General features: G+C 36.0%; 1 protein-coding gene across 1 annotated transcript; it reads right to left on the bottom strand.

Annotated features, from left to right (window-relative positions):
• Nucleotides 1-1,078: 1,078 nt before the first annotated feature.
• Nucleotides 1,079-3,167, bottom strand: LOC122640811 (cytochrome b561 domain-containing protein At4g18260-like). The gene is made up of 4 exons (XM_043834053.1): nt 3,026-3,167; nt 2,642-2,803; nt 1,814-1,962; nt 1,079-1,507 (listed from the first exon to the last, which is right to left on the bottom strand). The coding sequence occupies exons 1-4, from the start codon at nt 3,164-3,166 to the stop codon at nt 1,204-1,206; spliced, it is 756 nt and encodes a 251-aa protein (XP_043689988.1). The 5' UTR covers nt 3,167; the 3' UTR covers nt 1,079-1,203.
• Between the last annotated feature and the right edge of the window lie 8,469 nt (nt 3,168-11,636).

Here is an 11,636-nt window from a genome sequence, read left to right as displayed (position 1 = left end):
ATATTTTTCTTAGTTGAAGGAATGTAATTCATTATTGGTTAATTGCATTACTTTGCAGATTATGATTGTTTTTTCGCTTTTTTTTTTACTGAAAGACCACAAACAATACTAGTTTGACCACTACACCTGCTTGATCATTCTGAAAGCTGAATCAATTTTGTAGGATTGTGATTTTGATTTTGAAAATTCAAGCCCTTTAATTCAAGCACAGTAATTAGGTTCAATTTACATATCTTATGGTCAACACATGAACTTAAGTCTTGATTCAAAGGATAAATACAGCAAATCAATTCAGCATAAAGTGGGAGGTTTAGGGAGCCAAATCAACAATCATTTGACTTTATTAAGGTCTGTATTGTGACTTATTTTTCTGTCTAGTCCTCTTAAAATGAAAGAGTTCGTCTAGTCATATTGAAGAAAAGGGTAAATGTGCTGGTGGCAAAGATGCAAGTTTTATTACTTAGATCAATTAAAGAAAAAGTTCTTGGTCACAGTTATCTGATGTTTTGATCAATTTCATATTGGAGTTTAGATTATATGAAGTGGTTATATAATCTGATCTGACCCATTTCCTTTCATGCTATGGGCCACCTCTTAAAATGGAATGTCAGCCTGATAATCTTCAGCATCCAATGCTCACTTTATTTTTGCTTTCCATTATAGCTGGGGAAAACTATACTTACCAGTTTGTGTGCCTAATATCATATACTTATTTACAAAAACAGAGCTGAGAGTTAAGACATTTCCATGTATATATCAAGCAACATGGAAATGTTGTAACATAGAGATTGCTGTCCATATAACAGTTATAGGATTTTAATTTGTTAAACAGTTTATGGTAAAATCTGAATTTGAAATGGAAAATTTGAGAGAAGTTTATAGAAATGACACTTCCTTCAACAATTTTTACACAAAACAGGGTTACAAACAATATTAGTAGAAGCTTTGATGCAATACAATGTCACAAATTATAGTACTCATCACCCTCATTACTGCAGAAAGATGCTTACAATTTAATTGCAAAACAAGATGTCAATCAGTTTCATATTATTGAGGAGACTTCTGTTTTTTCCAATGCCAATGAAGCATGCTTCGTTCGGTCTCATCAATTTTAAGAAATCCAGTCTCATAGCTGAGAAAGAAAACCCAGGAAAGACAAAGAATCCCATGTTAGTTGAAAGGAGTCTTTAATATTGGTTTTTATCAAAGTACATTCATTTCCTTTTGGTTGGCTGTTGGAGAAATCAGTGGATCTGTGGACATGGCGGGGTCATTACTCAAAATCACTCCTTGTTTTTGCATATAATCCCATTTGTCTTGGAGCAGATAGAGGAATCCAATGAAGATTATCTCGGCAGTGAAAAGTAAAGTCCAAAGCCTTGTACTTCTCAATGTCTTCTTCTGGTAGGCTTGTAGGCCAGTGTATATGTTGATGATCCCCAACGTAGAAACTCCAGTTCCAAGTGCCCAGTGAGCAATATACCACATACTTCTTCCTTTAGTCCCTCTGTACAGAGAAGGAAGAAAAATAAAAGATAATCAGAGAAAAATAAAACATCTCTCTCTCTCTCTCTCTCTCTCTCTCAAACAAAATTATGAACTAAAATTGGGTTCTTGAACTGCTTAGAAGAGTTGACCAAGTAACCAATTATTAGTCCTATCACTACATGAAACTGAGCTTGGTCTAGTCATTTTTCAAACCTAGCCAATCTACATAACTTTGAGAATTGAACAATTGATCAGAAAAGCTGAGTCTTTCAGTCAAAGAAGCTACTTTTGTTTTCCAAGACTTCCGAGGAATCAGATAACTTACCTTTGAGGCCTGAAAAGGCCAATTAAGACTTGTACCCATATCATGCCATAAAGAGCCAAGCCTATCCTTTGATGGTTGTTACTAAAGGAGTTATCAAAATTTTTTATGGACAAGATTGCTCCTGCTGTGGAAAGGAGTACTGATATTATCTGTTGAGTAGAAATTATAAATAAAGTCCATTAGTACATCAGGATACAACCATTAATTTCTCCAAAATGTCTTGAAGACTTCTTTAATTTGCCAAACCTCAGTATAAAGGTATTTTCAGCTATGTCTACCTCTGTATTACTGTAGAGGTGTTGTTTTGCTCGATATTAATTGAATACATTGAAACCATCTAACAGTGTATATTTCATAGAACAGAAATTTTCTTTTATTTTATCTGCTAAATCAAGCATCCATTCTTGATATTATTTAAAAAAAAGAGGAAGGATAGATTTTATAAGTCAGTTAATGATTGCTTTAATATTAATTACTTGAAAACCACGCTTTCGTAAGTTGTGATTTGCAGGCCAAGCAATGTGGACACCTAGGCAGATAGCCAGACTCAATAGTCAAATAATTCCTTGGTAAGATTGCAGTGAAGAGACTAAAATTTTCTATTCAAAAGAACTTTTCTTTTCCTCTTCATCTTTATTAAAAGTCCTAGTAGGCTTACTTAATCTAATAAACAAAGTTAAAGGCATTAATGATCACATTATATGACTCCAGGAGCTCTAAAGATCAAGTTATAGATGAAAAAAGAAAGTGAATTACTGTGTTATTGATTCTTCATCACGAGAAAGTAAGATCAAAGTAACAGAAGAAAAGAGGAAGAGGTGGGCTTACCTGGAAAATAAAATGGAAATAGAAGATAAGCTTTTGCCTTCTCCCACATTCAACTCTATTGGACATTCTGATAACAAGTATACCAACAGGCATTAGGAACCCCATTGAAGCCCAAAGGAGGAAGCCATGGACTGTAATTTCAGAGGAAAGTTCACTGCTCAACTGTAAATATAACAGAAAAAAAAAAAAGTCAACTTCATTGGCTATAGTTCCTTCAATTTACCCAGACACTTTTCTCATTTTCCAGATTAAGAAAATCTTAATAAAGATTCAACAAAAATGATTTCTGTAACCAACTAGTAGCTTAAGAGAGGCAAGAAGAGCCTTTTGTCCCCGGGGGGAGGAGAGAGAGGGAGAACAGAGTAGACTAACTGACTATAATACCTTTTGGTTGTTATGAGTCTCTTTCTTGTGATTAATCACTGGTTTCCCTTCGTTGCTAGATGAGCTCGCAGATGGTAGAAGAGCAAGAACAACAAAACTGGCAGCAATGGTGAGAAAAACTAGCTTCTGAAAGTTCTTCATTTTTCAATTTCAAGCAAAACTTGGATAATCCAATTCAAATCAATAGAGAACTCCTTGCATGTTTTTCTTAAGTAAATAACACTAACCCATATGGTGACGTTTCCTTCTCTCTCTGTCTCTCACTCAAAGAGGCAAAGAAACTTCGGTATTTAAACTTCCTTTCTCAATACATAAACATTACCCATTACAAATACTTTCAGTCTGGAAAGTAAGCAAACCTTCATGCGTCCAGAAACTGCATTTTCTTTCTATTAAAAGAAGACAAAGTGGGTCGTCTAGTGAATATTAAAGTCAAAAGTACTATTCTACTTTTGGATGAACACAGTGTGGCCTGTGGGTCTTGCTTGATTCTTGATAGAGCTTAGTGGTGGTACCACGCTGGTGAGACAGATTTGAACATGAAAAAAGAAGTGGTGGGCGTATATAGTAGTTTATTCAACCATGTGGGCCTCCAGTATTACAGGTTTTATTCTGGGGTTTTTATGGAGAGGAATGTGGAGTTGCAGAGACAATAAAAAGGGTAGACTTTTGAAAGGTCATATTTGAAAAAGGATGTGAAATAGAGTATGGAAGTAGACACTATATGTTAATATGTTATCTTCTATATTCTCACTTATGCAGTTCCACTGTTCCACTTTTCTTGTATCTTTTTGATTGTACCAATTTGTGAAATGTCAGAGATTGGATATGGGCAATATTACTGAAACATGGCTGAAGCTAAACTATTATAAAAAAGTAGTCCTTCCTTCATTAAAGAAGCCTTACCATTGCAGACTACTAAAGCACAATGTTGTTAGCATACAACATAATGAAACTAGATTTAGTTTTTTGTGGGCAATATGATGACCAAGATAATAACCTAGCTCTAGCAAATTTCACTATCTGCATACTTTAATATTTTCTCTTGCTTATTGCTCTGTTAGTCCTTGACACAAATTACTTTTGTTGTTAGGAATACAACTTAAGCATCGGAGAGTCTCCATCGGAGTCAGCTCTTGTCCTCTCTATAGCAGAATCGTCATCTCCTTGCTTTCAGGTGACCAATGCATGGATTCCAATCCGATGTATTCGAGGTTAAAGAATAAAGATGCACTTCATGATGCTTATTAAGAACTAAAACATGAATTGGGTCATTAGATAATCCTAACAATGAAGATTTCCCTTTATTTAGGCAAGAGCTGTCTAGTGATCAACATGATTTTCAGAATATGGCCCATACAGGCTCATATTGATCAGTGCATGCATGTTTGATCTTTGGTTGAAGCTTGTATATATCTCTCAATTGGTATGATTATAAGCTATTACTATCAGTATATATTAAGATTATTTGGGTTTGGTGGGACCTTGGCCACTATATCAGAGGCAGTTCCTGGAACTTGTGTATGGGATGAATTGAGTATATTTGCATCAACTGTAATTAATAGCTTAGTTTATTTAACCAAATATTTATTAGTTTAAGGAGATCACAATTATAACTTCCAAAAGGGTCTAATACATCATCTTCACCCAACACAACACATGAGAACCAATTATACTTTATATGTCCCATTTTGTTGAGATGTCACATGTGTGATTCCAACAGCCATGACCTACTTGAAATGGTCATAAGAGATCGTTTGAAACAAGAAATTGAACTTATTCCATTCCACAGTGGAATTTTACATTGGCTGAAGGTTTTTTTTTTGTTTTTTTGTTTGGTAAAAATTTCTAAAGGTTTATAAAGTGGTTGTTTTAAAAATAATTATGAATGAAATGCTGTCTAACAACATCCTCTAATTTACAAAGGGAGATGAATATTATTGATAGGGTAAGTTGGTAGCTAGCTTTTGCCTTTTAGACTCTATGACCACCCACCATAAGTAATTATTATTAGGGGCTATTGCTTTGTTTCCAGCAATGACAACGTAATAACATGATGACAATGAAGGGTTTAAAATTTGTAATTATTTAGTCATAGAGTGAGTATTCCTATTACCACATATATATATATATATATATATATACCATGGACCATGGTTCAAAACCTACCTTCCTTCCTTGACCAACCCACTTACTATAATGGGTGGCCTTACCCCACTAGACCTCCTACCAGACCCACGAACTATTTTATATGTAAAAAAAAATTAGATTTGTCTACTTTACTTGTTTAGGGGCATTAAGATTGTTAGATCTGCCTCTGAAATCACTTATTTGTTGTTTACAAATGACACTTTTGTGTTTTGTCAAGATAATTTGGAAGAGGTTTTATCCATTCAGGCAATAATGAACCTTATTCATGATTTCTTTGGTTAATAAATTAACTCTCTTAAAAATGAGGTGTTTTTCAGCAAAAATACCCTAGCTGGTCTCAGAACTCGAATTTGTAAACAACTTGGCATTAAGGAGATGTTCTCCAATTATATTTATCTTGGCTCACCTCTTTTGATTTCTCAGAATAAAAGTAGGCTTTTATCCAGTGTTGTGAATCATGTTCAACCGAAGCTTGCTAATTGGAAGGTTTCTCTATTATCTCAGGCTGGTAGATCAACTCTTATTAAGTCTGTTTTACCTTCTGTCCCAATCTATTTAATGTCTTGTTTTTATTTTCCACAAACGATTTGTTCTAAGCTTGATTCTATCAATTCTAACTTCTGGCGAGGAGAGTCTGACAATAAGAAAAACCTTTCATTGCTTTCTTAGAATGTTTGTTGCAAACCTAAGTCAATGGGAGGTTTGGGATTTCTTTTAACTCAATACACAATGAAAGTCTCTTAATTAATCTTGGATGGCAGCTATTAACTAAGCCATATATGTAGCCTTTGGTGTCTTGTTCTAAAAGCCGGCCAAATACGTTCCCCAAAAGAGTTCTTCGATCAGATTTTGTGACAAAAAAAAGGGTCTTAGTTTTGGAATGGTTTCTCCCATATTATTCATCAATTAAGAGAACTTGTTTGATGGAAAATTGGAAATGGGTTGAATGTGGATATCTGGAAGGATCCTTGGTTATGTAATTGGCTTGAGATTTATATTAGGTCTGACCTTTGGTTTTCACATCAGTTTTCTCTCTTCACCAAAAAAAAAAAAAAAGATTTGATCTCAGGTAGGAACTAAAATCTCCTTATTCAAACCTCTTTCCCTGTCCATGTTTCTGATGTTATTTCATGAATTCCTCTAGCCATTACTGATCATGATGATTTCCTCATTATCCGTTTGCAAAAAATGGTGATTTAACCAAAAAAAATCGATGCTCAATTTCTCATCTCTCATTCTGAGACCTTGGAGGAGAATGTTGAAAGAACAAACCCGAGATCTTTCTAGTAATATTTGGAATCTTGTTTGCCATTCCAATATGCATCCCAAATTTTGACTATTTTGTGGAAACTCTTACATGAGGGTCTGGCAACAAAAATTAAATTAAGTTGGTTTTTGAAAATTAATGATCTTTGTGTATTATGCAATGAGATTCGTGAATCTATTTGACATGTTTTAATTTCTTGCCCCTTTTCAAAACAGATTTGGGTTGCTGGCCCTTTAGTATTAAGGAAAGAGTTTATGACAGTTCCTTCCTTGTTAGCTTTCATTGAGAATTTCTTTAGTAATCTAGATTGGACTAAAAGAGCGGCAGGTAATTGTTTTTGTTGTTTTTGCTATAACTAGTTATTTTCTTTAGATGTCTAGAAATCAATGTGTACACTCTTCTTCAAAACAAAATCCATATTTAATATAGAATATTGAGAGATGGATCACAAAACTCAATTTGTGGGAGTATGGGGGACATAATACAGATACATCTGTCACAATTTCACCTCCCTCATTGTCTTTCTCTTATTTCTTTTCATCACTAAATCAGCAACCCAAATCAACTAAGCCTTATCCCAATTAAATGGGATCAGCTATTTGTGTTTATAAAAGTGATTTTGATAGTGTTATTCTGAATTTTGGTTTTACAGGAAGTTCACAGGAGTCCGAGGCAAGAATCATCCTCAACAGATTGTGAGTAAAGGAGCTAGGGATCACAGATATCGACGTGGACTGATTGCAAATGCTTAATGGAATGTGTAAGAGTTTGAGCTTGAGTGGTAATCTTCCCCTTATCATCTCATGTGATGGGGTTGTATTTGTATTTATATTTGTAATTCAAAATACAAAGTAGTTACAAGAGAAGGTGTTCCAGATAGACTTAAACTCCTGCTATTTTGTAGGAGTGAAACTACCTTGAACGGATACATTATCCGTGGACCTATTCAGCGAAGAATTCAAACTTTTAAAATTTAAATTGTAGTTTGCATTATCCGGTTGATTTGTAATATCCATAACATGCCCCCTCAAGTGAATCGGTCGGTTGCACAATGTGAGCTTGTCCTGTAGCAATTTGAACTGTGGTCCAGGTAAACCATTGGTTAAGATATCTGCCACGATCAGAACTGGAAACAAATCAGATACACAGTTGATTGGACGTCACTTGTTCCCGTACAAAATGATAATCGATCTCGATATGTTTTGTGCAGGCATGAAATAATGCTAAGTATGTTGCTCCAATATTGTCACAGTATAGCACTGGTGATGGGGTTTTGACATGAAGATCAAGTAGCAATTGCCTTAGCCACATCCATTCAGTCGATGTATTGGCTAACCCCTTGTATTCAGATTCCGTGGAGGATCTGGCCACCGTAGGTTGTTTCTTAGAACTCCAGCAGATTAAATTAGTACCAATCAAGAAATATACAATATCGACTTGTTGAGTGGCAATCATGAGGGCACCCGGCCCAATCAGCATCGATATAGGCACATATCGAGTTGTACCAAATTTGATGGACATATTTGAACACCAAGACTCAGTGTATCTTTGAGATACCTTAGGATCCTTTTGATGGCCGCCCAGTGATCCATAGTCAGATTATGCATGAACTGGGAAACTCTATTGACAGAGAATGCTATATCTGGTCTTCTAAGTATCAAATATTGGAGCGCACCAATGACGCTCTTGTAGTGAGTTACATCTTCATAAGCTGACCCTATGCCTCATGTTAGAGGTGATGTAGAATTCGGTGCAGGCATTGGCCCTGCTACTGCTATACTAGCCTTTTGAAGAATATCCAATGTGTACTTTGTTTGTATCAAGTGAAGTCCACATGGTGTACGAACCACTTCCACTCCCAAGAAATAATGCAAATCTCCTAGGTTTTTGATTGCAAATTCTGTTCGAAGGGTGATGATCAAATCTTGGATTTTGGATGGAGTAGATCCAGTGACGATTATATCGTCTACATAAACTAGCACATAAATCAGATGTTGCTGCCAGGACCGAACAAATAGAGTTGTATTAGATGCCAACGATTTAAAACCAAGTGACAATAGAAATGTGCCAAGTCAATGCGACCAAGCCCTTGGTGTTTGTTTCAAGCCGTATAACGTACACCTTAAATGGGAAACATAGTGCAGATAAGCTGGGTCAACAAATCCTTTAGGCTGAAATCCCAACTCTTATGAAAGAAAACGTTGAGGAAAAAGGGATCCTGGACCTGGAATAGTATTGCCTGTCTTCTACCCACCCTTAAAGAATTAGTTTGGATTAAAATTGGATATGGGTCATTGACTCACTACTGGTTTGACCCGTGGAACATATTCTGATGATCTTTGGAGATGCTCATTAATTACTACTGAGAAATTTTCTACTCGAAAGGCTGCCAAAATTTTTTCACCAATAGCTCAACAACCTTTACTGTGACGATTTTTTCTGGAAATTGAATCTCCTTCCCAAATTTAAGAGTTTCTTTGGCGTGTCTTGCATGTAGGACTTTCTGTCAAAGCATTTTTCTCAAAATGCATGGCAATCGACTGTACATGTCATTTATGTGGTTATTGTGAAGAATCCATTTGGCATCTTCTTCTTTCCTGTGATTGGACTAAGCGTATCTGGGCTTCTGGCCCCCTTGGATTGAGAACCGAGCTTCTCTCCAACCCTCCTCTTATTCAGCTGTGTGTAACCTACTTCACCTCCCAGAGTTTCGACAAACAAACCTCTATTTTTTTTTTCTTCTTTTTATTATAACGTGCTATTATATTTGGACTGTTCAGAACAAAGTATTGCTTGGAGTAGAGATAGTTGATCCTATTTTGGTTATTCGGTCTGTAAATATTTGGTTATCTAATTTAAACATTTCCCCCCCTCACAACTCTACAATATCACAGGATGACTCTCGTATCTCCCCCTCCTTCCACCTTCCTCTCCTTATTCGATGGAATTATTGGTAACTAATCAGAATTTTGATTATCCTGTTTTACTTTGCGCAGGAATTTCTGACAATGCTTTAGGATTAACAGGATGGGCTTTTTGCTTTTTGTTAGCTGGTTAGGATGCACTAATCTCTGCAGTTTTTTCTCAATCAAAAGATGGAATGGAAGCTGAACTCCATAGCATCATTGAAGGATGGAAATTTGGCATACATATGAAGGTGGCCCCTAAAGAAATCTGGTGTTGCAATAGCGAGCTCATTGTCCTCCTTCACCCTACTGCTAGTACTATAGTTCCCTGGAAGCTTATTGATAGGTTAACTCGTAGATCGTACTAGTAACTTCACTACCTGTAAATTCCAGTGGTGTAAAGATGATAGACTCCTTTCTCTTACCAAACAGCTAGCCTATAAGGCTCAAAAAATCAGTTGTAATCTTTATTATTTTGCCCATCCAAAAAAATAAAAAACACATACTCTTAATTTCCTCTATAGATGGGAGCTCCGTTAGCTTCTGACCCTCATTAACCGATACTGAAGGGGAAAGAGGGCCTCTAGAAACAAATGAGAAGAATATGTAGATGTGCTTAGACTTTTGAACCCAGAAAGTTTAAATGGCTTCAAGAAGCCATTTAAGAGTATTTTGTAACTCCCAAGAGTTTAATGGAGACCTTTTTACAGGGATCAGATTCTTCCAAAATCTGGATTTGAGTAATAAACAAACCCTTTAAAGAGGGAATATGATAAAAAATTATTGAAACCCTTTAAAGAGGGAATATGACCAAAAATTACTGAGGAATGAAGGTTGTGAAACATGGTTGGTAATCTAGAATCAAATCGGTCAAAATCGATTAGATTGGATCGATGTCGGCCTAGACCGATCTCAAATAATAACCAATCCTGTCCGGTATTAGTGTTCTGTGATTCGGTCACCTTGGTCAGATCACCCGAATCTCGGGATTGGATCGGTCGGGTAAATTTTCCTAGGTCAATGCCTATGATCAAGTCACATTTGAGACTAGCCAACCAAAATTGAAAATATATTTCGCTTGTACTCGAATAGGGGCTCATCGGTTGATTCTTGGATGCGCATTAGCGTTATTTTCTGATTCTACTAATTTATTTATTTTTTAATTTTTAATATTATTTTGATCGAAAGTAATCAATACTAGTCCATCCAATCCAGCTAATATTGACCGATCCAAACCGATATTACAAAACCTACCGATCCATCAAAAATCCATTTTTTTACCAATTTGAATCGGTATCGAACCAATCCCGGTATTAGGAACTGTCTAGAATCATCCAATAATGAAACATTGTTAGGTGGGCTCAATCATGAACCAACTATTAAGAAAAAGCAAATTACTTAGACCTCTCTAACCTTTCTGACAATCAGGGAACCTCCCCTGCCCTTCTCTTGCTTTTCAAACTTGGTTTCATTTAACCCATGTCCGCTAACAGTGTTAGTAATAAACCATCACTGACCAAAATACCCTTACTTAAATATCACCATTACACTTTGTATTTCTTATTATCCACACCATTTCAAGCAGAGGAGAGGGAGGGTTCAAGAAGAAAAACTAGATTCCAGTTCAAATCCATCATCTCCTATTCCTCTTTCTGACCCATCATCATGAGCATCAGCATCAGCATCAATCAATGTTTGGGTTCTACCCGTTCCTTGCCTATCACTCTTAGCCAATTGGGTCATTTCTTCATCACAGACCTGATTATCCACTATTTAAGTTTCATCACCAAGATTTAACAAATTGGGTTTCAGCCAAGAAGCTATCATCAACAGTAAACAGTACGCTATAATTTATGCAACTCATCGTCATTTCCATCTTCCAATTTCTCGCCATGTTCACTAAAAGAGGAAATTTTAGGGGTTGGTGGGATTCAGAAATTTAATAACAGGATCCATTTTAGCAATAAAAAGAAACGGAAAAGAGATAATGGATCATTACCGAAAGAGGAGGTGGAGGGAGAACGAGTGTCGGGGCTTGGGAATCATTACCATCTACAACCAACCGAATTCCATAAATTGGAATTGCCCTTATCTTCTGCAACAAAACCCATCTAAAATTACCTTTGCCAAATCGAACCCAACTGAAACAAGCTCCAATATAGATAACTAATGTCGTTCAAAATTGTTTCACCGTTCTTTACCAAAAGTATTTTTTTTTTTTCACCGCTCTGTGAGCCCAACGAGGCAGGTTTCCTTCGCTATGATTTCCAAGGACTGAGTCGTGTCT

This window comes from Telopea speciosissima, chromosome 9 (assembly GCF_018873765.1).
Source record: "Telopea speciosissima isolate NSW1024214 ecotype Mountain lineage chromosome 9, Tspe_v1, whole genome shotgun sequence".
Taxonomy (NCBI): domain Eukaryota; kingdom Viridiplantae; phylum Streptophyta; class Magnoliopsida; order Proteales; family Proteaceae; genus Telopea; species Telopea speciosissima.
Note: the sequence above shows the minus strand (reverse complement) of the source record. Positions and strands in the feature narration are given on the sequence as shown.

Coding starts and splice junctions, on each gene's coding strand:
- LOC122640811 (XM_043834053.1), bottom strand. CDS start 3,166: ATGAAGAACTTTCAGAAGCTAGTTTTTCTCACCATTGCTGCCAGTTTT. Junction 2,804..3,025: donor AGACTCATAACAACCAAAAG/GTATTATAGTCA, acceptor TTATATTTACAG/TTGAGCAGTGAACTTTCCTC. Junction 1,508..1,813: donor GGCCTTTTCAGGCCTCAAAG/GTAAGTTATCTG, acceptor TTCTCTGTACAG/AGGGACTAAAGGAAGAAGTA.